Source organism: Oncorhynchus clarkii, unplaced genomic scaffold (genome assembly GCF_045791955.1).
Source record: "Oncorhynchus clarkii lewisi isolate Uvic-CL-2024 unplaced genomic scaffold, UVic_Ocla_1.0 unplaced_contig_13472_pilon_pilon, whole genome shotgun sequence".
Lineage (NCBI taxonomy): Eukaryota > Metazoa > Chordata > Actinopteri > Salmoniformes > Salmonidae > Oncorhynchus > Oncorhynchus clarkii.
In genome coordinates this window covers 146,627-174,390 of record NW_027260960.1, presented here as the reverse complement: position 1 = coordinate 174,390, position 27,764 = coordinate 146,627, and the positions used below count along the sequence as shown (strand labels likewise).

At 46.1% G+C, this 27,764-nt stretch overlaps 3 protein-coding genes across 3 annotated transcripts in view; 2 read left to right on the top strand and 1 right to left on the bottom strand.

Moving 5' to 3' along the window:
* LOC139402686 (UBA domain containing 2) overlaps window positions 1-17,433 on the bottom strand; it is a 42,698-nt gene extending 25,265 nt beyond the window's left edge. Inside the window, exons 1-4 of the mRNA XM_071146586.1 lie at window positions 17,247-17,433; window positions 16,730-16,854; window positions 16,097-16,216; window positions 15,117-15,223 (exon numbers count right to left, since the gene is read on the bottom strand). Coding sequence (XP_071002687.1) covers window positions 15,117-15,223; window positions 16,097-16,216; window positions 16,730-16,854; window positions 17,247-17,277 — 383 coding nt within the window. The 5' untranslated portion in view covers window positions 17,278-17,433. The remainder of the gene's footprint in view (window positions 1-15,116; window positions 15,224-16,096; window positions 16,217-16,729; window positions 16,855-17,246) is intronic.
* LOC139402685 (G-protein coupled receptor 183-like) lies at window positions 2,562-14,360 on the top strand. The gene is made up of 4 exons (XM_071146585.1): window positions 2,562-2,662; window positions 3,911-4,225; window positions 10,789-11,378; window positions 11,736-14,360. Exons 2-4 carry the CDS (start codon window positions 3,937-3,939, stop codon window positions 12,333-12,335), a joined length of 1,479 nt encoding a protein of 492 aa, XP_071002686.1. The 5' UTR covers window positions 2,562-2,662; window positions 3,911-3,936; the 3' UTR covers window positions 12,336-14,360.
* An 8,890-nt stretch (window positions 17,434-26,323) lies between the features above and the next one.
* Window positions 26,324-27,764, top strand: part of LOC139402684 (dachshund homolog 1-like) — a 106,109-nt gene continuing 104,668 nt past the window's right edge. Inside the window, exon 1 of the mRNA XM_071146584.1 lies at window positions 26,324-27,082. Coding sequence (XP_071002685.1) covers window positions 26,532-27,082 — 551 coding nt within the window. The 5' untranslated portion in view covers window positions 26,324-26,531. The remainder of the gene's footprint in view (window positions 27,083-27,764) is intronic.

Genomic DNA, 27,764 nt, shown 5'->3' with positions numbered 1-27,764 from the left:
GTGAATCATTATAGACCAGCAGCTAACCTCAGAGCCCTGCCATTACAGTCACTCACAGCAGGACACGCACAGTCACACACACACACAGTCACCCACACACACACACACCAGGACACGCACAGTCACCCACACACACCAGGACACGCAGTCACCCACACACACACCAGGACACGCACAGTCACCCACACACACACCAGGACACGCACAGTCACCCACACACACACCAGGACACGCACAGTCACACACACACACACACCAGGACACGCACAGTCACACACACACACACCAGGACACGCACAGTCCCCCACACACACACACCAGGACACGCACAGTCACCCACACACACACCAGGACACGCACAGTCACCCACACACACACCAGGACACGCACAGTCACCCACACACACACCAGGACACGCACAGTCACCCACACACACACCAGGACACGCACAGTCACCCACACACACACCAGGACACGCACAGTCACCCACCCACACACACACCAGGACACGCACAGTCACCCACACACACACCAGGACACGCACAGTCACAAACACACACACACACACCAGGACACGCACAGTCACCCACACAGTCACCCCCACACACACCAGGACACGCACAGTCACCCACACCAGGACACGCAGTCACCCACCCACACACACACACACACGGACACGCAGTCACCCACACACACACGAGGACACGCACAGTCACCCACACACACACACACACACACACACACGGACACGCAGTCACCCACACATACACACACGAGGACACGCATGGTCGCCCACACACACACACACACACACGGACACGCACAGTCACCCACACGGACAGTCACCCACACACACACAGTCACCCACACATGCACACACAAGGACACGCACAGTCACACACACACACAGAATGGAGATGAGCATCACAGGATGAGCCATATCTGATATGTCCATGCTTGACGCACACACACACACACACACACACACACACACACACACACACACACACACACACACACACACACACACACACACACACACACACACACACACACACACACTACTAGTAATAGTGAGAGCCTGAGGGTATGAATACAGTTCGTATTAAAAGTAGAGATTCATTTTTTATGAACTCCACATGAAGGATCAGAATGAGGAACATGACAGCAGCCCAGAGAGGTCATGAGAGGGTCATTAGTAGTGATGGGAGGAGACAGATCCATACAGTTACATGTCCAGTTGGCTGTAGCTGCACCAAAACTACAGTAGGTTTCCTTCATAGCGTATTCTCCATCTTTTTAAATAGGGAGACAATGTGTTTTCACTCTCTCTCTATCACACCACGAGGCCCCCCGGTAATATCACACCACGAGGCCCCCCCGGTAATATCACACCACGAGGCCCCCCGGTAATATCACACCACGAGGCCCCCCGGTAATATCACACCACGAGGTCCCCTGGTAATATCACACCACGAGGTCCCCTGGTAATATCACACCACGAGGCCCCCCGGTAATATCACACCACGAGGCCCCCCGGTAATATCACACCACGAGGCCCCCCCGGTAATATCACATCACGAGGCCCCCCCGGTAATATCACACCACGAGGCCCCCCGGTAATATCACACCACGAGGCCCCCCGGTAATATCACACCACGAGGCCCCCCGGTAATATCACACCACGAGGCCCCCCGGTAATATCACACCACGAGGCCCCCCGGTAATATCACACCACGAGGCCCCCCGGTAATATCACACCACGAGGCCCCCCCGGTAATATCACACCACGAGGCCCCCCGGTAATATCACACCACGAGGCCCCCCGGTAATATCACACCACGAGGCCCCCCGGTAATATCACACCACGAGGCCCCCCGGTAATATCACACCACGAGGCCCCCCCGGTAATATCACACCACGAGGCCCCCTGGTAATATCACACCACGAGGTCCCCTGGTAATATCACATCACGAGGCCCCCCGGTAATATCACACCACGAGGCCCCCCGGTAATATCACACCACGAGGCCCCCCGGTAATATCACACCACGAGGCCCCCCGGTAATATCACACCACGAGGCCCCCCCGGTAATATCACACCACGAGGTCCCCTGGTAATATCACATCACGAGGCCCCCCGGTAATATCACACCACGAGGCCCCCCGGTAATTCCCAGCCCTAGTCACGATTGGGTCAATATACTTCTTCCTCTTTACTCTAATTTCTACTCTGTTCACATGAAGAACAGCTGACAATCAGCCTATTTGTGCCCTCAATATCATCTGGAGTGCTTGATATCCTTACAAACATGAATACACATGCTGAAAATTATTCATCCTGTTGATCAAATAAATTCATATTTACAAATTTCGAAGAGACGCTTGCACCCACACACACACACACCCACTCAGAATAAATGTAGGAGGGGTTTGCTTGCGGTGCAGGAAATGATAAGTGTGTGTCTGGGTACTGGCTGTGGCAGAAGCTGCACACTTCTGCCTAGTCGGCCGTAGCTGATGCAAAGAAAAGATAAATATATCTAATACTTGTTGAGTTTCATTCTCTGGCTGACCTGACACCTGGCTCTGGAGTCACACAGGGGACCAACGTCCCTCCTGAAACACCACTGACGACTGAGAGTTAAGAGCGCTTCCATCTGGTGAGTACAGTATCATACAGTATGTGGTCTACACAGGTATGATGCAGTATCATTCAGTATGTGGTTTACACAGGTATGATACAGTATTACACTGTCGTTTACACAGGTATGATACAGTATCATACAGTATGTGGTTTACACAGGTATGATAGTATAATACAGTATGTGGTTTACACAGGTATGGTACAGTATAATACAGTATGTGGTTTACACAGGTATGATAGTATAATACAGTATGTGGTTTACACAGGTATGATAGTATAATACAGTATGTGGTTTACACAGGTATGATAGTATAATACAGTATGTGGTTTACACAGGTATGATACAGTATTACACTGTCGTTTACACAGGTATGATAGTATAATACAGTATGTAGTTTACACAGATATGATACTATAATACAGTATGTAGTTTACACAGGTACGGTACAGTATAATACCAGTGGTGTAACGTACTTAAGTAAAAATACATTAAAGTACTACTTCAGTAGTTTTTTGTAGAATCTGTACTTCAATTTTTATATTTTTGACAATTTTACTTTTACTTCACTTACATTCCTAAAGAAAATATTGTACTTTTTACTCCGTACATTTTCTGACACCCAAAGTACTCATTACATTTTCAATGCTTATTAGCAGGACAGGAAAATTGTCAAATTCACGCACTTTCAAGAGCACACGTGGTCATCCCTCCTGCCTCCGGCCTGGAGGACTCACTAAACAAGTCATTTATACTTTCACTTTTACTTTTGACACAAGTATATTTGAGCAATTACATGTACTTTTTACACTTAAATATATTTACAACCCAAATACTTTTAGACTTTTACTCAAGAAGTATTTCACTGGCTGACTTTCACTTGAGTCACTTTCTATTAAAAAGGTATCTTATATATTTACAGCCAAATACTTTTAGACTTTTACTCAATAAGTATTTCACTGGCTGACTTTCACTTGAATCACTTTCTATTAAATATTTCTATTTCTATACTTTTACTAAAGTATGACAATTGGGTACTTTTTCCACCACTGTATAATACAGTATGTAGTTTACACAGGTTTAAGCATAGACATTTTTCACAGGAAAGTGAATTTCCCCCCACAAATTGTGGGTATATTTGGGGTTGTAATTACTACATGAGTGTTATAGAGCAAATGATGCAAGACAAATGGAACATTGCTTTTGTCTGTTGATTTTAAACTACTGCAAGTGTCTTCACCCAAACCCTCACCTGCTGTGCTTCAGATTTACACTTCCTGTTACTAACCATCATGTCGTGGTCGGAGGGTGTGAACTCCACTCTGAACCTGGACTCCAACACCTCCTCCTCCCTGGTCTGCACCAACCTGTACGACCACCGCCCCGTCGCCCGCGTCCTCATGTCTCTCCACTACAGCCTGGTCTTCACGCTCGGCCTCCTAGGTAACGCCCTGGCACTGCACGTCATCAGACCCAACCTGGCCCAGATCAACTCTACCACGCTCTACTCTGCCAACCTGGCCGCCTCCGACGTCCTCTTCACTCTGGCCCTGCCTCTGAGGATAGCCTACTACGCCCTAGGTCAGTGATACTCCACTACTACTACGCCCTAGGTCAGTGATACTCCACCACTACTACTACGCCCTAGGTCAGTGATACTCCACTACTACTACGCCCTAGGTCAGTGATACTCCACTACTACTACGCCCTAGGTCAGTGATACTCCACTACTACTACTACGCCCTAGGTCAGTGATACTCCACTACTACGCCCTAGGTCAGTGATACTCCACCACTACTACTACGCCCTAGGTCAGTGATACTCCACTACTACTACACCCTAGGTCAGTGATACTCCACTACTACTACGCCCTAGGTCAGTGATACTCCACTACTACTACTACGCCCTAGGTCAGTGATACTCCACTACTACTACGCCCTAGGTCAGTGATACTAAACCACTACTACTACGCCCTAGGTCAGTGATACTCCACTACTACTACGCCCTAGGTCAGTGATACTCCACTACTACTACTACTACTACGCCCTAGGTCAGTGATACTCCACTACTACTACTACTACGCCCTAGGTCAGTGATACTCCCACTACTACGCCCTAGGTCAGTGATACTCCCACTACTACTACGCCCTAGGTCAGTGATACTCCACTACTACTACTACTACGCCCATTGGTCAGTGATACTCCACTACTACTACTACTACTACTACTACGCCCTAGGTCAGTGATACTCCACTACTACTACTACTACTACTACTACTACTACTACTACGCCCTAGGTCAGTGATACTCCACCACTACTACGCCCTAGGTCAGTGATACTCCACCACTACTACGCCCTAGGTCAGTGATACTCCCACTACAACGTCCTAGGTCAGTGATACTCCACTACTACTACTACGCCCTAGGTCAGTGATACTCCACTACTACGACGCCCTAGGTCAGTGATACTCCCACTACGCCCTAGGTCAGTGATACTCCACCACTACACCCTAGGTCAGTGATACTCCCACTACTACTACACCCTAGGTCAGTGATACTCCCACTACAATGTCCTAGGTCAGTGATACTCCACTACTACTACTACTACTACTACTACTACGCCCTAGGTCAGTGATACTCCACTACTACTACTACTACTACGCCCTAGGTCAGTGATACTCCACCACTACTACGCCCTAGGTCAGTGATACTCCACTACTACTACTACTACGCCCATTGGTCAGTGATACTCCACTACTACTACTACTACTACTACGCCCTAGGTCAGTGATACTCCACTACTACTACTACTACTACTACTACTACGCCCTAGGTCAGTGATACTCCACCACTACTACGCCCTAGGTCAGTGATACTCCACCACTACTACGCCCTAGGTCAGTGATACTCCACCACTACTACGCCCTAGGTCAGTGATACTCCACCACTACTACGCCCTAGGTCAGTGATACTCCACTACTACTACTACTACGCCCTAGGTCAGTGATACTCCACTACTACTACTACTACTACTACTACTACTACTACGCCCTAGGTCAGTGATACTCCACCACTACTACGCCCTAGGTCAGTGATACTCCACCACTACTACGCCCTAGGTCAGTGATACTCCACCACTACTACGCCCTAGGTCAGTGATACTCCACCACTACTACGCCCTAGGTCAGTGATACTCCACCACTACTACGCCCTAGGTCAGTGATACTCCACCACTACTACGCCCTAGGTCAGTGATACTCCACTACTACTACTACTACTACTACTACGCCCTAGGTCAGTGATACTCCACTACTACTACTACTACTACTACTACTACTACTACTACGCCCTAGGTCAGTGATACTCCACCACTACTACGCCCTAGGTCAGTGATACTCCACCACTACTACGCCCTAGGTCAGTGATACTCCACCACTACTACGCCCTAGGTCAGTGATACTCCACCACTACTACGGCCTAGGTCAGTGATACTCCCACTACTACTACGCCCTAGGTCAGTGATACTCCCACTACGCCCTAGGTCAGTGATACTCCCACTACGCCCTAGGTCAGTGATACTCAACTACTACTACGCCCTAGGTCAGTGATACTCCACTACTACTACGCCCTAGGTCAGTGATACTCCACTACTACGACGCCCTAGGTCAGTGATACTCCCACTACTACGACGCCCTAGGTCAGTGATACTCCCACTACGCCCTAGGTCAGTGATACTCCACTACTACGACGCCCTAGGTCAGTGATACTCCACTACTACGACGCCCTAGGTCAGTGATACTCCCACTACGCCCAAGGTCAGTGATACTCCCACTACGCCCTAGGTCAGTGATACTCCCACTACGCCCTAGGTCAGTGATACTCCCACTACACCCTAGGTCAGTGATACTCCACTACACCCTAGGTCAGTGATACTCCCACTACACCCTAGGTCAGTGATACTCCCACTACGCCCTAGGTCAGTGATACTCCACTACACCCTAGGTCAGTGATACTCCCACTACACCCTAGGTCAGTGATACTCCCACTACACCCTAGGTCAGTGATACTCCCACTACACCCTAGGTCAGTGATACTCCCACTACGACGTCCTAGGTCAGTGATACTCCCACTACGACGTCCTAGGTCAGTGATACTCCCACTACACCCTAGGTCAGTGATACTCCCACTACGACGTCCTAGGTCAGTGATACTCCCACTACACCCTAGGTCAGTGATACTCCCACTACACCCTAGGTCAGTGATACTCCCACTACACCCTAGGTCAGTGATACTCCCACTACGACGTCCTAGGTCAGTGATACTCCCACTACGACGTCCTAGGTCAGTGATACTCCCACTATGACGTCCTAGGTCAGTGATACTCCCACTACTACGTCCTAGGTCAGTGATACTCCCACTACGACGTCCTAGGTCAGTGATACTCCCACTACGACGTCCTAGGTCAGTGATACTCCCACTACGACGTCCTAGGTCAGTGATACTCCCACTACTACACCCTAGGTCAGTGATACTCCCACTACGACGTCCTAGGTCAGTGATACTCCCACTACACCCTAGGTCAGTGATACTCCCACTACGACGTCCTAGGTCAGTGATACTCCCACTACACCCTAGGTCAGTGATACTCCACTACACCCTAGGTCAGTGATACTCCCACTACACCCTAGGTCAGTGATACTCCACTACACCCTAGGTCAGTGATACTCCCACTACTACACCCTAGGTCAGTGATACTCCCACTACTACACCCTAGGTCAGTGATACTCCCACTACGACGTCCTAGGTCAGTGATACTCCCACTACACCCTAGGTCAGTGATACTCCCACTACTACACCCTAGGTCAGTGATACTCCCACTACGACGTCCTAGGTCAGTGATACTCCCACTACACCCTAGGTCAGTGATACTCCCACTACACCCTAGGTCAGTGATACTCCCACTACGACGTCCTAGGTCAGTGATACTCCCACTACACCCTAGGTCAGTGATACTCCACTACACCCTAGGTCAGTGATACTCCCACTACACCCTAGGTCAGTGATACTCCCACTACGACGTCCTAGGTCGGTGATACTCCCACTACGACGTCCTAGGTCAGTGATACTCCCACTACACCCTAGGTCAGTGATACTCCCACTACGACGTCCTAGGTCAGTGATACTCCCACTACACCCTAGGTCAGTGATACTCCCACTACACCCTAGGTCAGTGATACTCCCACTACACCCTAGGTCAGTGATACTCCCACTACGACGTCCTAGGTCAGTGATACTCCCACTACGACGTCCTAGGTCAGTGATACTCCCACTACGACGTCCTAGGTCAGTGATACTCCCACTACTACGTCCTAGGTCAGTGATACTCCCACTACGACGTCCTAGGTCAGTGATACTCCCACTACACCCTAGGTCAGTGATACTCCCACTACGACGTCCTAGGTCAGTGATACTCCCACTACACCCTAGGTCAGTGATACTCCACTACACCCTAGGTCAGTGATACTCCCACTACACCCTAGGTCAGTGATACTCCACTACACCCTAGGTCAGTGATACTCCCACTACACCCTAGGTCAGTGATACTCCCACTACTACACCCTAGGTCAGTGATACTCCCACTACGACGTCCTAGGTCAGTGATACTCCCACTACACCCTAGGTCAGTGATACTCCCACTACACCCTAGGTCAGTGATACTCCCACTACGACGTCCTAGGTCAGTGATACTCCCACTACACCCTAGGTCAGTGATACTCCACTACACCCTAGGTCAGTGATACTCCCACTACACCCTAGGTCAGTGATACTCCCACTACGACGTCCTAGGTCGGTGATACTCCCACTACGACGTCCTAGGTCAGTGATACTCCCACTACACCCTAGGTCAGTGATACTCCCACTACGACGTCCTAGGTCAGTGATACTCCCACTACGACGTCCTAGGTCGGTGAGTATAGTTGTTTTGAAGTAGTTTAAAACAAACAACTAAAAGCAGATAGTAGGTATGTAGAAATGATACAGTGCCTTCAGAAAGTGTTCACGCCCCTCGACTTCTTCCACATTTTGTTGTTACAGCCCGAATTAAAACACACACAATAACCCATAATGACAATGTGAAAACATGTGTTGACATTTTTGCAAATGTATTGAAAATGAACTCTTGGAAATATCTAATTTGCATAAGTATTCAAACCCCTGAGTCAATACTTTGTAGAAGCACCTTTGGCAGTGATTACAGCTGTGAGTCTTTCTGGGTAAATCTCTAAAAGCTTTGCACATCTGGATTGTACAATATTTGCACATTATTCTTTTTAAAATTCTTCTCTTTTTTTTAAACTGTCAAATTGACAGCCATTTTCAAGTCTTGCCATAGATTTTCAAGACGATTTAAGTTAAAATGGTAACTATGCCACTCAGGAACAATCAGTCTTCTTGGTAAGCAACCCCAGTGGATATTTGGACTTGTGTTTTAGGTTATTGTCCTGCTGAAAGGTGAATTTGTCTCCCAGTGTCTGTTGGAAAGTAGACAGAACCATGTTTTCCGCTAGGATTTTGCATGTGCTTATCTTTTTATCCTAAAAAAAAATTCCCTTGTCATTGTCGCTGACAAGCACACCCATAACATGATGCAGCAACCACCGTGCTTGAAAATATGAAGAGTGGTACTCTGTGATGTGTTGGATTTGCCCTAAACGTAACACTTTGTATTCAGGAAAGAAAGTTAGATATTTTTCTTTTTTTTTTTCAGTATTACTTAAGTGCCTTGTTGCAAACAGGATGCATGTTTTGAAATACAGGCTTCCTTTTCACTCTGTAATTTAAGTTAGTATTGTGGAGTAACTACAAATGTTGTTGATCCATCCTTAGTTCTCATATCACACCCATCATACTCTGTAACTATTTTAAAGTCACCATTGGCATCATGATGAAATCCCTGAGCGGTTTCCTTCCTCTCCGGCAACTGAGCTAGGAAAGATGCCTGAATCTTTGTAGTGACTGGGTGTATTGATTCACCATGCAAAGGGTGACTTTTACTCAAGTAGTATTTTACCGGGTGACTTTCACTTTTACTCAAGTAGTATCTTACTGGGTGACTTTTACTCAAGTAGTATTTTACTGGGTGACTTTCACTTTTACTCAAGTAGTATTTTACTGGGTGACTTTTACTCAAGTAGTATTTTACTGGGTGACTTTCACTTTTACTCAAGTAGTATTTTACTGGGTGACTTTTACTCAAGTAGTATTTTACTGAGTGACTTTTACTCAAGTAGTATTTTACTGAGTGACTTTCACTTTTACTCAAGTAGTATTTTACTGGGTGACTTTCACTTTTACTCAAGTAGTATTTTACTGGGTAACTTTCACTTTTACTCAAGTAGTATTTTACTGGGTAACTTTCACTTTTACTCAAGTAGTATTTTACTGGGTGTCTTTTACTCAAGTAGTATTTTACTGGGTGACTTTCACTTTTACTCAAGTTGTATTTTACCGGGTGACTCACTTTTACTCAAGTAGTATTTTACTAGGTGACTTTTACTCAAGTAGTATTTTACTGGGTGACTTTTACTCAAGTAGTATTTTACTGGGTGACTTTCACTTTTACTCAAGTAGTATTTTACTGGGTGACTTTCACTTTTACTCAAGTAGTATTTTACCGGGTGACTCACTTTTACTCAAGTAGTATTTTACTGGGTGACTTTCACTTTTACTCAAGTAGTATTTTACCGGGTGACTCACTTTTACTCAAGTAGTATTTTACTGGGTGACTTTTACTCAAGTAGTATTTTACTGGGTGACTTTCACTTTTACTCAAGTAGTATTTTACTGGGTGACTTTCACTTTTACTCAAGTAGTATTTTACCGGGTGACTCACTTTTACTCAAGTAGTATTTTACTGGGTGACTTTCACTTGAGTTATTTTCTATTAACGTATCTTTACATTTACACAAGTATGACGGTACTTTTCCACCACTGGGTGTGGACACTTTCTGAAGGCACTGTAGGTGTTTAAATGTAGGTGGAGAATATCCACACAGACACTTTTTCCTGAGATCCCAGGCGTCTTGTTATGTTCCAGAAGTGGACTAACCTCTCTTGGTAATCTTTGAGTCTCCCTGCCTCTAGGTTTCCACTGGCCCCTGGGGGAGACCCTGTGTCGCGTCACCGCCCTTCTGTTCTACGTCAACACCTACGCAGGGGTCAATTTCATGACCTGCCTGGCCGTAGACCGCTTCGTAGCCGTGGTTCTCCCTCTGCGTTACACCAGGCTCTGCCGGGCCCGGACCATCCGCTATGTCTGCGTAGGGGTGTGGGTTCTAGTCCTGGTCCAGACGTTACCCCTCCTCTCCGTGACCATGACCCGGGCCGAGCCGGACGGGACCACCACCTGCATGGAGTACCCCAACTTTGAGAACGGGGCCGTGGAGGGACTCCCCTACGTCCTCATTGGAGCCGTCGTCATGGGATACGGCGTTCCCGTTGCAACCATCCTGTGTTGCTACTTGGTGTTGCTTTGGAAGCTGCGGTTGGTGACGAGAAGTAGGGTCGGTGGGCGAGGTCACAGGTCATTGAGGAGCCAGAAGGCGACGGGGGTGATAGCAGGGGTAGTGTTGGTGTTTGTAGTGTGTTTCAGTCCCTATCACATCAACATCCTGCAGTATATGATCCGAAAGCTGAGATACACACCAGACTGTACCGAGCTACAGGCCTTTCAGGTAGTTGTCTCCACACCAGCGGAGGCTGGTGGGAGGAGCTATAGGAGGATGGGCTTATTGTAAAGGCTGGAATGGAATGAATGGAACAGAGTCAAACATGAATTCCATTCATTACAACGAGCCCTTCCTCCTACAGCGCCTTCTACCAGCCTCCACTGACACACAAACATAGGCCTATCTGTTAATATCATTGTATTTTTGTGTGTGTGTGTGTGTGTGTGTGTGTGTGTGTGTGTGTGTGTGTGTGTGTGTGTGTGTGTTGACCATGAGATTGTGTATTTAAGCGTGTGTGCAATGTCCATCTCCAATCCAAGTGTGACCGACTCCTCCACTAACCCCTCTCTCCCTCCCCTTCAGATGTCTCTACACTTCACTGTGTGTCTCATGAACCTCAACTGCTGCCTGGACCCCTTTGTCTACTTCTTTGCCTGTAAGGGTTACAAGAGGAGGGTGATGAAGATGTTGAGGGTTCAGGTCAGCGCCTCTTTCTCCAGCATGGTCCGAACCGGGGAGGACACCCCCTTCAAACGGGGGGGGACCCGGGACGGGAGGAGCAGGCTGGGTAGCCACACAGCTTGTCCTGTTGCTTTAGATGACGTTACCAAGACCATTCCTGGGCCACAGACCGAGACAGGAGACCCGGAGACCGAGACAGGAGACCCGGAGACCGAGACAGGACCCAGAGACCGAGACAGGACCCAGAGACCGAGACAGGACCCAGAGACCGAGACAGGACCCAGAGACCGAGACAGGACCCAGAGACCGAGACAGGACCCAGAGACCGAGACAGGACCCAGAGACCGAGACAGGACCCAGAGACCGAGACAGGACCCAGAGACCGATACAGGACCCACAGACCGAGACAGGAGTCACATCCAACCAACTACCCCTGATACAGGAGCCACATCCAACCAACTACCCCTGAGACAGGAGCCACATCCAACCAACTACCCCTGAGACAGGAGCCACATCCAACCAACTACCCCTGAGACAGGAGCCACATCCAACCAACTACCCCTGAGACAGGAGCCACATCCAACCAACTACCCCTGAGACAGGAGCCACATCCAACCAACTACCCCTGAGACAGGAGCCACATCCAACCAACTACCCCTGAGACAGGAGCCACATCCAACCAACTACCCCTGAGACAGGAGCCACATCCAACCAACTACCCCTGAGACAGGAGCCACATCCAACCAACTACCCCTGAGACAGGAGCCACATCCAACCAACTACCCCTGAGACAGGAGCCACATCCAACCAACTACCCCTGAGACAGGAGCCACATCCAACCAACTACCCCTGAGACAGGAGCCACATCCAACCAACTACCCCTGAGACAGGAGCCACATCCAACCAACTACCCCTGAGACAGGAGCCACATCCAACCAACTACCCCTGAGACAGGAGCCACATCCAACCAACTACCCCTGAGACAGGAGCCACATCCAACCAACTACCCCTGAGACAGGAGCCACATCCAACCAACTACCCCTGAGACAGGAGCCACATCCAACCAACTACCCCTGAGACAGGAGCCACATCCAACCAACTACCCCTGAGACAGGAGCCACATCCAACCAACTACCCCTGAGACAGGAGCCACATCCAACCAACTACCCCTGAGACAGGAGCCACATCCAACCAACTACCCCTGAGACAGGAGCCACATCCAACCAACTACCCCTGAGACAGGAGCCACATCCAACCAACTACCCCTGAGACAGGAGCCACATCCAACCAACTACCCCTGAGACAGGAGCCACATCCAACCAACTACCCCTGAGACAGGAGCCACATCCAACCAACTACCCCTGAGACAGGAGCCACATCCAACCAACTACCCCTGAGACAGGAGCCACATCCAACCAACTACCCCTGAGAACGGAGCCACATCCCACCAACTACCCCTGAGACAGGAGCCACATCCAACCAACTACCCCTGAGACAGGAGCCACATCCAACCAACTACCCCTGAGACAGGAGCCACATCCAACCAACTACCCCTGAGACAGGAGCCACATCCCACCAACTAACCCTGAGACAGGAGCCACATCCAACCAACTACCCCTGAGACAGGAGCCACATCCAACCAACTACCCCTGAGACAGGAGCCACATCCAACCAACTACCCCTGAGACAGGAGCCACATCCAACCAACTACCCCTGAGACAGGAGCCACATCCAACCAACTACCCCTGAGACAGGAGCCACATCCAACCAACTACCCCTGAGACAGGAGCCACATCCAACCAACTACCCCTGAGACAGGAGCCACATCCAACCAACTACCCCTGAGACAGGAGCCACATCCAACCAACTACCCCTGAGACAGGAGCCACATCCAACCAACTACCCCTGAGACAGGAGCCACATCCAACCAACTACCCCTGAGCCTCTCCTGGTCCTTGAGATGACCACTACTAGGCCATAGAGACACATAACCACTAGTCTAGACCACTACTAGGCCATAGAGACACAGAACCACTAGTCTAGACACACTTATTTGTCCTGGGTTGTATTCATACCAAACGGAAGAAAAGGGAACTGAAACAGAAAGGGACTACCTGAACTTGTCCAATAAGAAATGCTTGTTTTAATTTGACTTCCTTGCTCAATCTGCTATTTCAAAACGAATGTGAAAAAGATGGAAATCAAGGTCCCATAAACACAAGAAAACAGCAGTGCCTTTACAAGGTTCCAGAACTAAACAGCGCCTTTACAAGGTTCCAGAACTAAACAGCGCCTTTACAAGGTTCCAGAACTAAACAGCGCCTTTACAAGGTTCCAGAACTAAACCTTGTTTACAGAACAGGATGTCGTATGCAGAGATAAAATCCTTTACTGATTCATCTCCAACATTTCCGTCACATCGATCTTTGTACAGATATTTATGCTTTTCATAATAAAAATGGTTTCACTTCCCAATACTTACTTTTTAACTGCTGTTTGAAGTGGAATTAAAACCATTCTATTTCACTGTTACTGTTTTATTTCACCAAGGTCTGACCTATCCCTAAATTAGCCAGGTATGAAACTAAAAACACAGACAACTCACTTCCCTAAAAGAGCAACACAACACTTCTCTCTATGAGGTAAAAGGTCAAGGAGTACCGGTACTTCCTAGTTTTTCAACATGTGCAGTGTGATGTTTTCATCTAGAACGTATAGGCCTACAGCTGGTTTGGAAGTAGCTGCAGCACATCGAGCCCCTCGTTGATCTCACTGCTCTCTAGTGGTGTTAATACAACGGTACACCTTCAGTGAACAAGTGCACACTTCAAGGAAAGGAGTCCATAGGAGCAAGGGATTGATTTAGGGATTGAGCTCAGGTGTCAAGGACATGTGTGCAGCCCAGTTAGAGGTCCCGCTGTGAAGGACAGGTGTAAAGGTAGAGGTACTCACAGTCCGGCAGGCAGCCCAGTTAGAGGTCCCGCTGTGAAGGACAGGTGTAAAGGTAGAGGTACTCACAGTCCGGCAGGCAGCCCAGTTAGAGGTCCCGCTGTGAAGGACAGGTGTAAAGGTAGAGGTACTCACAGTCCGGCAGGCAGCCCAGTTAGAGGTCCCGCTGTGAAGAACAGGTGTAAAGGTAGAGGTACTCACAGTCCGGCAGGCAGCCCAGTTAGAGGTCCCGCTGTGAAGGACAGGTATAAAGGTAGAGGTACTCACAGTCCGGCAGGCAGCCCAGTTAGAGGTCCCGCTGTGAAGAACAGGTGTAAAGGTAGAGGTACTCACAGTCCGGCAGGCAGCTCAGACACCTGGTAGTCAAACAGGTAGTGAAACGCTTCGGACAGCAGGAAGTCCACCAGTGCAGTGAGCACCCACGTCCCAAACAGGAAGGACTACAGGAAGAACCAGGATGTTACAGTTAGGACTACAGGAAGAACCAGGATGTTACAGTTAGGCCTACAGGAAGAACCAGGATGTTACAGTTAGGCCTACAGGAAGAACCAGGATGTACAGTTAGGCCTATAGGAAGAACCAGGATGTTTACAGTTAGGACTACAGGAAGAACCAGGATGTTACAGTTAGGCCTACAGGAAGAACCAGGATGTTTACAGTTAGGCCTACAGGAAGAAGCAGGATGTTACAGTTAGGCCTACAGGAAGAACCAGGATGTTACAGTTAGGCCTATAGGAAGAACCAGGATGTTACAGTTAGGACTACAGGAAGAACCAGGATGTTTACAGTTAGGACTACAGGAAGAACCAGGATGTTTACAGTTAGGCCTACAGGAAGAACCAGGATGTTTACAGTTAGGACTACAGGAAGAACCAGAATGTTTACAGTTAGGACTACAGGAAGAACCAGGATGTTTACAGTTAGGACTACAGAAAGAACCAGGATGTTTACAGTTAGGACTACAGGAAGAACCAGGATGTTTACAGTTAGGACTACAGGAAGAACCAGGATGTTTACAGTTAGGACTACAGGAAGAACCAGGATGTTTACAGTTAGGACTACAGGAAGAACCAGGATGTTACAGTTAGGCCTACAGGAAGAACCAGGATGTTACAGTTAGGCCTACAGGAAGAACCAGGACGTTACAGTATGAAACAATGACATAACATAAAATCATATCATCATCACCACATCATCATTATTATGATAATTTGATTAAACAACTGATAATCTGTGCAGCACGACTGCAATAAAGACCAGCTGGAACGCACCCAGTGAGTCTAACAGAGGTTTACAAGCTGAAATGAACTTACAGCAAATTTTCTGCTGCCGAACCGTCTCTCCAAGATGCGGAAGTTGTAGATGAGCAGACTGTTGCAGAAGGTGTCCTTTAGGTCTAGACAGATCAGTCTGCCACACACTAACCGCCATACCTTATAGAAGAGGAGTGAGGGTTGTTACACAGTACACACACCACAGAGTTTCTAAACCCAGAGGTGCAACATCACAAGACTTCCGGGAACGCTTGAGAAACAGACTTGGCCGACCAGATCGAAAAATGTGTCCTTAGTTGTTGATTGTCTAGAAATCTAAATGCAAAACTGAGATTTGAGCCAATGTCTTAAGTAGCTGAAACTGTCATTACTACAACCTCGTGAAAGTGACAATCTGACATGTAATAATTTTAATCAAAAACAACTTTATATCGAAGGAGTGTCTTCGATTTGACAGCCTGCACATGCGCAGTTCGGCACGAAGACCATTAAAAGCAGATTACGTGTTTCTGGGCATGAGTTTAGCTAGCCAAAGGTCGGCTACAAGCGTGATCGGGGATTTCTATTGGAGAAGTAGTTTCTGCCCATCTTTATACTGTACTGTCTTTGGCAATATGATCCACAGGTGGAGATAGGAGAGGTTTACGACACTCTCTCTCACTTTTCCGCTACCTGGTGCTGCAGCGTGATGGCCTGCAGGCTGTAGGTGAACAGGTGATTGTACTGTGGCAGGAGGGTTAGCACGACAGTCAGACCACTGAGGACCAGGAGGAGACCTTTAGACAGGGGGGCCTTATCTGTGGGGGGAGGCAACCAATCATTCAATCACCTACCTGTAGGGCACAATCAATTTGATATTCTTATCAGAATTTACAGCAGAGTACTTGTTCCTGATAACGTTAAATACTGTATGGAAAATGTGGGCGGGGAAACCACATGCACCGTTCTGTCACTACAGTACTGAGCCAGCATTCAGCGTCGTTTATTAAATGAAACATCGAGCGGTATCACGCAATACTAGACATTATGACAAAAATGGTAAAGGCTCGAATCGTCGATTGTACGCGTAGAAACGACGATGTGACCCGTTCAAATACTTAAGATTCATCTAGAATGAATGACAGTGCAAAGATGCGAGACAGGACCGAGCGAAAACACTCGTACACGAATCAACTAGTCTGGTACTTACCGAGCCCTCGGGAACCGGTGGTCGTGAACATGATGGAAAACGAAAAAAATATATATAATGACTGTCTGTGTAAAGGCACTGCAAAATGAAGGTACAAACTTAGCTATAGTAACTAAAAGTTAGAAAGAAAAAAAAAACATCATAGTGAGATAGAGGGGAAAGGGTATCGAGTACGGCGGTCGAGTTTGTCCAAAATTGTTCGAGATTGTTGTTTTTGACACGCAAATCTCGAGATGCGCTGAATAAAAAAATGGCCACATGAGGTCGCTATGTCACTATCAATGGTCAGTAAAGGTTCTCGCTCATATTATAGCTGGTAAAACAGGTCATTGCCACAATAACAGAACATACACTCAATTTGCATAACTTAAGTAACTGTATTTCTTCACTGGCCCTCGTTTCATTTAATCCATTTGATGGATACTGTCCTCGTCAGCAGAAAGTGATCAAAGAGAGGGTTTTGAGTGGCCTCTATTAATGAACATCGTCAACAAAAAACACTCCTGACACTTGACTTGTACTTTGATCACCTGCCTGTACTCACCCTCCCAAAGACATGTCAGAGGGTATTGAACAGAAGCTAGCGTTTTCTTCTCCACTCTCCGCATAAAGATCAAACCTCTGCCATCTCCGTGGCAGTTGTTCCTGTGAAGAAGAAAAACATGCACCGTAGACACATTACTCATTCATCCTGAGATTAACCTCATCAGACAAGAGAACTTCTACACACACACACTATCATTGGCTGGTTCCCTCCAGAAGCCTGAAGTGATAATGCACTGTGCGTGGTTTCTTCATCCAGACTAGCGCTCTCCTAAGCACCCTCTGACAGCTTAAGACCCTCCTCAGACGCGGAGCGCGAGGTTTCTGTGTCAGCATTTATGTCTTCCCCTCCTAACGTCTGAGCCCCTCAGGAGATAGAGAGGCAGCACCGACAGAGGCTTTGAATGGCAGGCTTTGTGTTCAGTGTCCTCTGGCCCCAGTGTGTTTGATCTCCCTGTTTCATCTGGATACTCTGTTCATCTTCTTCTCTGGCCCTTTGTAAAAGCACCAGATGTCTTATCGTGTTGTCTTCTTCTCTGGCCCTTTGTAAAAGCACCAGATGTCTTATCGTGTTGTCTTCGTCTGTGAAATGATTCATCTTACTTATACGAATCACAGCTACTGAGATCAGGAGGTGTCAAAGATCAGCACAACCTCAACATGCTTATCCTTGCAAATCCACACCTCTTCTCTTGGTGCTTATTGAATGGTGTATCTGTGTTTAGGCTAGTTCATGTCAAATCCACACCTCTTCTCTTGGTGCTTATTGAATGGTATATCTGTGTTTAGGCTAGTTCATGTCATTCATTTCACTGTAAATGGATCATCAGTGACAATGTCACATCAGTGACATTCAGTGCATTTCGTGTGGTAATAGTCTCGTGACATGACCGATCGTGTGGAACATTAAATGCTTTAATTAATGACACTGTGTTGGGTATTTTCAACAGGCAGCACTGGCTCTGACAGTCCCACAAATTGCTCTGCAGATGAATGATTATTTCTGCCTTAATGCATCTGTTGCCTTTAATATGACTGCTGGAAAGATTTCATTAGTGTTTTGCCATGGCAACAAAGATGTACCTACACTCGTTGCTATAGTACTCCTGTGGCTGTGAATTCTACTGTACATTAGGCGACCCCCCCTTGAAGAAAAACAATAGGACTTTCAACATCGTCACCTTACGTGAAAATCAGCTATTCCTTTACCTTTCTATAATATTAAATGTTAAACTCAGCAAAAAAAAGAAACGTCCCTTTTTCAGGACCCTGTCTTTCAAAGATGATTAGTAAAAATCCAAACAACTCCACAGATCTTCATTGGACAGGGTTGAAACACTGTTTCCCATGCACCTGTGGTACGGTCGTTAAGACACTAACAGTGTAATTAAGGTCACAGTTGTGAAAACTTAGGACACTAAAGAGGCCTTTCTACTGACTCTGAAAAACACAAAAAGAAAGATGCCCAGGGTCCCTGCTCATCTGCGTGAACGTGCCTTAGGCATACTGCAAGGAGGCATGAGGACTGCAGATGTGGCCAGGGCAATGAATTGCAATGTCCTTACTGTGAGACGCCTAAGACAGCTCTACAGGGAGACAGGATGGACAGCTGATCGTCCTCGCAGTGGCAGACCATGTGTAACATCACCTGCACAGGATCAGTGCATCTGAACATCACACCTGCGGGACAGGTACAGGATGGCAACAACAACTGCCCGAGTTACACCAGGAACGCACAATCCCTCCATCAGTGCTCAGACTGTCCGCAATAGGCTGAGAGAGGCTGGACTGAGGGCTTGTAGGCCAGAGGACGTTTCTTTTTTTGCTGAGTTTATGTTTCTGCCTTTTGTACTTTCAATACCCAGTAGGTTGATCCATATCACATGTCTAGTGGTTATCTGAGGAGCCTCGTCTAGATCAAGCTAAACATCCAGCGTTCTTTTCAGGGACTGTTTTTGTTTAACGTTGACCTTGCCAATACAAAATACCGATGAATAACAGTGTAAACTCTTCTGCTTGCTTAATTCCTTTAATATTCATAACTAGGATATTGGATAATAAACAATTAAGAGCATCGTTAAAGCTCATTAGAGAAGAGAATGAATTGATTGCGATTAGAACATATTGAACAACTTCCCAACGTCTTTAAGTGACTTTGTTGTTTTTTTGGACAGGTTCCAATACGATTAGGTTTGATCTATAATGAGGTATTCCTCTATCTACCTAGATGCTTAACATATAGCGCCTCTATTATTCGTTCATTCATTAATTCATTAATGAATTGCGTTCATTAGAGTGTTGTTAATTGAATAAGGATCCATGAGGCCAGTGATCAGTGATAGCTGCAACCTTCACAGAGGCCTCGCCGGGGAAACTCCCTTGTGTCTCTACACTTTATAATGAAATATCCTTTATCAAATTAGAATTTTGTGTGTTCAACTATGTAATGATGGATATGATTATATATATTATATTCCCCTTGATTAGATTATTGGGACGACTCATTGACGCAGTGAATTGCACTCTAGGATCCTGTGTTTAACAGGTGGACAACATCTGCTCTCAATCAGTGGCTGTTGTATATTGTTTGGTTCATAAATGTATTCTCCATAATAACCTCTAGTCGTCAACAATTTATGTTAATTCAATCTTCCACAACGAGATGGACTTTATGCTTTTTCAATAACTCTTCATCTCTTTATGTGGCGACTCTGTTGACCTCTCATACTTCATTTCAACTGTATTACCAGTTTACTCCTGTCTTACTCTGACCAGTGAGCTGCTTCTTCACTAGGAACATCTACAATCTACTAATTACACTTAACTTTGCCCCTCCGTCAGTTGACTTGATATGTACACTCTTAGAAAAAAGGGTTCCAAAAGGGTTCTTAGGCTGTTCCCATAGGATAACCCTTTTTGGTTCCTGGTAGAACCCTTTTTTTTTGGTTCCAGGTAGAACCCTTTTTTTGGTTCCAGGTAGAACCTTTTGGGGTTTCATGTAACACCCTCTGTGGAAAGGGTTCTACCTGAAACCAAAACGGGTTCTTCAAAGGGTTCTGCAATGGGGACAGCTGAAGAATCCTTTTAGCTTCTAGATAGCACCTTTTTTTCTCAGAGTGTTGGCTATTTTTCTCACTCACTCAACACAGTTTTTTTCCAGTTGGATGCACAAGGTCAAATTGAGTCAACTCAACTAAGAAAAACAAGTATGCTGCTTTGGACACAGAAATGAGGCGAGATCAAGTGTATCTGGCTCATTACTCTCTTCTTCTCCTTCAACCTGTTCTGTGTCACTGGCACCGTTCGTTACCTCCTCACCTCAAACTCTAACTAAATCAATCCCCATCATCACCACATCAGCTCTCTCTCCTCTCTCTCCCTCCCTCCACCCCCCCCCCCCCTCTCTCTCTCTCTCGCTCTCTCTCCCTCCCCCCTCTCTCTTTCTCTCCCTCTCTCTCTCTCCATCTCCACACCTACATGAGTCTGAACTGTGCCTGTTCATCCGGTACTAAAGCTTCATCTGGTCCTATTAACCCAGGGATCTAACCCACGGACATGTTCAGACTGGTCTGATACAGGGAGAGAAAAACAACACATCCGTTCTACTGGGTCGTGTTGTGACAGGGGTCTTCATGATGATTTATGGTGTGCTGTTAGGCCTGATAACTGACGCTGAGGCTCCACACTTGTTTCAATTAGCACCGCTGAAGGTCACGTTGCCGCGGACTACAGCTCATTTCCATACGCATAATCAATTTCCATTATCATGGATGACACGGGAGCATTCTGGAACTCTGTGTTGATTTGGGTCCTAATGGCTGATTCAGCTGCTGACGGAAAGGCTTGTCTGTTAGGATTATGGCTGAGAGTGGTTGGGACAGATTTCTAAATCTCTCTCTCTTTATCTCTGTCTCTCTCTTTATCTCTGTCTCTCTCTTTATCTCTGTCTCTTTTTATCTCTGTCTCTCTGTACTACCTCTCTCTCTCTCTTTATCTCTGTCTCTTTTTATCTCTGTCTCTCTCTTTATCTCTGTCTCTTTTTATCTCTGTCTCTCTCTGTACTACCTCTCTCTCTCTCTTTATCTCTGTCTCTCTCTGTACTACCTCTCTCTCTCTCTTTATCTCTGTCTCTTTTTATCTCTGTCTCTCTCTGTACTACCTCTCTCTCTCTCTTTATCTCTGTCTCTCTCTGTACTACCTCTCTTTCTCTCTTTATCTCTGTCTCTCTTTTTATCTCTGTCTCTCTCTGTACTACCTCTCTCTCTCTCTTTATCTCTGTCTCTCTTTTTATCTCTGTCTCTCTCTGTACTACCTCTCTCTCTCTCTTTATCTCTGTCTCTCTTTTTATCTCTGTCTCTCTCTGTACTACCTGTCTCTCTTTATCTCTGTCTCTTTTTATCTCTGTCTCTCTCTGTACTACCTGTCTCTCTTTATCTTGGTCTCTGTCTCTCTCTTTACTCTCTCTCTCTCTCTCTTTATCTCTCTCTCTCTCTTTATCTCTGTCTCTCTCTTTATCTCTGTCTCTTTTTATCTCTGTCTCTCTCTGTACTACCTCTCTCTCTCTCTTTATCTCTCTCTTTTTATCTCTGTCTCTCTCTGTACTACCTCTCTCTCTCTCTTTATCTTTATCTCTGTCTCTCTCTGTACTACCTCTCTCTCTCTCTTTATCTCTCTCTCTCTCTTTATCTCTGTCTCTCTCTTTATCTCTGTCTCTTTTTATCTCTGTCTCTCTCTGTACTACCTCTCTCTCTCTCTTTATCTTTATCTCTGTCTCTCTCTGTACTACCTCTCTCTCTCTCTTTATCTCTCTCTCTTTTTATCTCTGTCTCTCTCTGTACTACCTGTCTCTCTTTATCTTGGTCTCTGTCTCTCTCTTTACTCTCTTTATCTTGGTCTCTGTCTCTCTCTTTACTACCTCTCTCTCGTTTTATCTCTGTCTCTGTCTCTCTCTCTTTACTCTCTCTCTCTCTCTCTTTATCTCTGTCTCTCTCTTTACTCTCTCTCTCTCTCTCTTTATCTCTGTCTCTCTCTTTACTCTCTCTCTCTCTCTCTCTCTTAATCTCTGTCTCTCTCTTTACTCTCTCTTTCTTTCTCTTTATCTCTGTCTCTCTCGTTGCTACCTCTCTCTATTTCTCTTGCTCTTCCTCAACCACTGACCCGAGGCCTCTTGATAGAGATGAAGCGTTAAATATGTTGTTATTTACTTAATGAGAATGGATAGAGTGGTATTTATGCCTCATCAGTCTGATGTGGTTGTCCTGAGTATCTACCCCTGCAGGGTAGAGTGGTACAGACAGCACACTGACTAACAGACACAGGATGTCACCACCATAGATATATAATTATCTATTACAGAAATAGAATGGGAATGTCAGTTCTAGTCATTATATTTCTATGGTCACTACACCATTCTTCTGCAGCGACAGAGAGCCCTCACACGGTGGCCTTCAGCTTTTCAAATATGTTTTGGGTGGAATTTGGTGCCCTATATGAGGTTTATTACTGTCTGGATGGTTTGACATTTGACATTGAAGTACACTTCTGATATTATGTGTGTAAATCAATGTGCCGCTATAAACCGGCGACTGGGCCGCATCTGGCCCGTGGGCCGCAGGTTTCAGACCCGTGGCATAGACTTTTTCCTCCAATAGGTGGCAATTCCCCCTCTCCATGTCTTTTAGTGAGTCCTGACATTTTAAATGTCTATTTGCTGGTAAAAAGCCATCTCAGCAGGAGATAGAGCAGGAGTTTCCAAAGACAAAAGTGAAGTTCTCTCTCTCTTCTCTCCTGGGAGATGCTGAAAGCTAAGCATAATTAAGCAAATTTGATTAGAATCAAGCTTGACTTCTTCAGTTGACTTTTAATGAATGCAAATCGGGCATCTACATCCCTAAGATTAATTCCAGCCAATTAAAAAACACAAGAGGCTTATTCAAAAGAGGGACGGGGAAGCAGGAAGAAAAGAGCGAAAAGACCTTTAAGCTGAATAAAGAGACGTTTCTCTCCACCTCCTCTTCATAACACGCTCTCTTGAGGTTTTCTTCTCTCCCTCTGTGACTTAGATCATTATCAACGTGATGCTCCGTTAAAGCACTGTGCATTCCTATGGAGACGAGGCTCTATATACCGGATAAAACTATGGCGCATCGAACAGCTCCCATATCCACAATGTTCACTTGGTGCCTTTAATTTACAGATAAGGTGTTTTTTTGTGTGTTTTAAAAAAAAACATTTGTGTAATTTAGCAGATGCTCGTATCCAGAGCGATTTACAGTTAGTGCATTGTTGTGCATTCATCTTAAAGTAACTAAGTGAGACAACCGCATGTCACTAATCACGTTTCCATCCCATCCATTTCATGCGAATGAATTTCCTGACGCGTGGAAAAAGTCCCGACCAGGCTGATGGAAACATGAAATGCCGGTGCAATTTCATAAATGCCGAAAGACAATTTGTTCGTTCGACATGGTGGGATCTTTTTGTGTCGCTAAAATTCATTATGCGAGAAATAGCGGTTCAAACGCCTTTATGCGCAAATATTGATATAATAACCATCATATCGAAGAGAACTTGGAGTCACGCGATGACATGGTGTGTGGTCCTCCCACTACGACTCGGGAAAGCATGCAGTTTATTAGACTACAGATGAAATAAGTTATGATGAACTTCACAGGGTGGTGAAAGTGCAAGGCGATGAGATTGATGCTCCTTTCCAATAAATATCCAGGGTCTGATTCTGGTGACATGATGGTCGATGCTTGGCTGCTTTGACAAATAACAATAATATCGCTCTTAAACATAATAATCTCATAATGTAGGTAGCCTACCCGCACTCTATCTACCAGCTGTTGGCTAGAGCGCATGCGCCAATACCAACGTGGGAACATTTTTTATAGTCCTAAAGGCTAACGCAACAGTTTTTGTGACAACACCATCAGTAGTGATGAAAATGCGATGAAACCGCATTTAACTATTTTTTCATTCGGCATATAGGAATTTAACGGCAGAATACATTTTGAATTGCACGTACACAACCGTTCAAACGTTTGGGATCACTTAGAAATGTCCTTGTTTTGCTCCATTTTGTCCATTAAAATAATATCAAGTTAATCAGAAATACAGTGTAGACATTGTTAATGTTGTAAATGAGTATTGTAGCTGGAAACGGCAGATTTATTATGAATATCTACATAGGCGTACAGAGGCCCATTATCAGCAACCATCACTCCTGTGTTCCAATGGCACGTTGTGTTAGATAATCCAAGTTTATAATTTTAAACGGCTAACTGATCATTAGAAAACCTGTTTGCAATTATGTTAGCACAGCTGAAAACTGTTGTCCTGATTAAAGAAGCAATAAAACTGGCCTTCTTTAGACTAGTTGCGTATCTGGAGCGTCAGCATTTGTGGGTTCGAGTACAGGCTCAAAATGGCCAGAAACAAAGAACTTTCTTCTGAAACTCATCAGTCTATTCTTGTTCTGAGAAATGAAGGCTATTGCATGCGAGAAATTGCCAAGAAACTGAAGATCGCATACAACGCTGTGTAATACTCCCTTCACAGAACAGCGCAAACTGGCGCTAACCAGAATAGAAAGAGGCTCCGGTCCCCAACTGAGCAAGAGGACAAGTACATTAGAGTGTCTAGTTTGAGAAACAGACCCCTCAACAGTGAAGAGAGGACTCCGGGATGCTGGCCTTCTATGTAGATATTCCATAAAATATCTGCCGTTTCCATCTACAATAGTCATTTACAACATTAACAATGTCTACACTGTATTTCTGATCAATTTTATGTTATTTTAATAGACAAAAACAGTGCTTTTCTTTGAAAAACAAGGACATTTCTAAGTGACTCCAAACTTTTGAATGGTAGTGTACGTCATCACGCACAGTTTTCTACCTGCAAAAAGTCATTTTTATGGAAACATCTCTGGTTGGAAAATGTGGCCAAGTGGATGGAAACTAGCTGTTGTCAGCACATTTCTTCCTCGATAATCAGCGAAGTCAGTGCTAGTGTCATTATTTATCTTGTTGAGCGGACTCAATTAGCCTATATGCTTTTTTTTTGTGTGCAGAGAAGAGAGTCTCCAAACCTCAGTCTTCATCAGCATTAGCAGGGAACTGTCAAGGGTATGCATTCGAGGGGTTGTGGAGGCTCAGTCCCTAATGTGGTGTGTGACAGGAAGATGGGGTGGCGGCTTGAGGAGGGTCAGAGGTTAGTCAGGGTCCTCTTGTCTGTCCCTCTTCTCCCCCCGTAGAGGGCCCTTTTGGGGGGGTTATTATTTATAAACAGTGGGCAGCTTCCAGTCAACATCCTACAGTTAAAATTCAGTGGCGTTATCTTCGGAGCTTGTGCTGCTTATACAAATTATTCATCAAGGTGTTCAGTTTCTATTCCAGTTTTATTCTAGCCTAATGGACCGCATATTCTGAACACGGTCAACAGATGCGTGTGATGTTTTTCTAAGAATATTTAGAGGCTCCTCCTCTTTTTCATGATGTGACAGTATCATCCCGTCCGCGAGCTCCTCACTCTAGCTCAATTCTGTCATCGGTAACCTGACGCACGGACCCTTTATCCCACTCACTGCATCTCCGACATTTTTCAGTTAAAAAAAAAAAACTACCGACGAGCTCTCAACTCTTTGATTTCTGTTTCTCTCGCGACACTTTTTTTAGACTACACTTGACTTTCGAGACTTTCAGCTTGTTTTTTTTTTTTTAAATACAGATTTGGATCATGGCCTCTCCGGCTGCTCTCATGCCCTTGGTTCCTCTCGTCCAACCGCCTCCGATACAGACTTCACCGGCGACCAACTCTCCGCCACCAGCAACCACGTCCTCATCCCCTTCACCGTCTATCGCGCCCACCGGACTGAACCCTTTCAGCGTGGACCTCTTACCAGTCCCTGTCGGTAGCCCTGGCGCACCGGTCGACGTCCTGCCCTGTAAACCGGTGTATTCTACCCCGTCGCCGGTTGAGAACACTCCGCAAAACAACGAGGTTAAAATGGTCGAGGTCAGAGGCGCCAAGCTCGCCTCTTTCACGGTAAAAGACAACGAGCTAATCTGCCTCCCGCAGGCGTTCGACCTGTTTCTGAAACACTTGGTCGGCGGACTGCACACGGTCTATACCAAGCTGAAGCGGCTCCAGATCACACCGGTGGTCTGTAACGTGGAACAGGTCCGCATCCTCCGGGGCCTCGGAGCTATTCAACCGGGAGTGAACCGGTGTAAACTCATCTCCAGGAGAGACTTCGAGACGCTGTACAACGACTGTACTAACGCCAGGTGAGTTGGTTTCCATGGCGCCCTCATCTATCTCTGATGTCTTTATAAAGAGTTGAAGCGACCGAACAACGCAACATTGTTGAAATAATGGCACCTTTTCCAATCTTCTAAAAGTGTTTCAGTGGCTCAAACTGAGTCTCTGCAATTATGTGTAGGTGTGCGTAATGGGGGGATTTTGCGGCGCGCACACACACACTATCTCTCTCTCTCTCTCTCTTCCCCATCTCTTTGCATTTAACACTGTTAGTTACTCTGAGAAATTGATTCTTCACAGAAATTAATTAATTTTCATTTGGCCCAAAGCGGCCGTTTAAATCAGGGCGCTGCTGACTGGCTGTTTCTCTCGTCGTGTTCTGCGTGTAGTGTAACTGCCTTCTCGTATCAATCAGTTGTAGCCCCGAGGATGAGCTCATCACTGGAGACATACACTTTGAGATGTCTATTTCTCTATATTTATGATTTAATTATGTAAATAGGCTCTGTAACTCTCTGTGTGACCTGCTGTTTGGCTCATTAGCACTGAGATGACAGAGTTAGCGTCTCAAAAGGCACCCTATTTCTTATGTAGTGCACTACTTTTGACCAAAGCTCTGTGGGCCATCGTCAAAAGTAGTGCACTACATCGGGGGACCGGGTGCCATTTGGGACAAACGCTGAACACATTCTTGACCCAGGAAATTAA

What these genes read in the sequence shown, in the direction of transcription:
- LOC139402685 (XM_071146585.1), top strand. Translation starts at nt 3,937, where the DNA reads ATGTCGTGGTCGGAGGGTGTGAACTCCACTCTGAACCTGGACTCCAAC. An exon ending in GATAGCCTACTACGCCCTAG is followed by an intron (nt 4,226 to 10,788) that starts GTCAGTGATACT and finishes CCCTGCCTCTAG; the next exon opens with GTTTCCACTGGCCCCTGGGG. An exon ending in CCGAGCTACAGGCCTTTCAG is followed by an intron (nt 11,379 to 11,735) that starts GTAGTTGTCTCC and finishes CCTCCCCTTCAG; the next exon opens with ATGTCTCTACACTTCACTGT.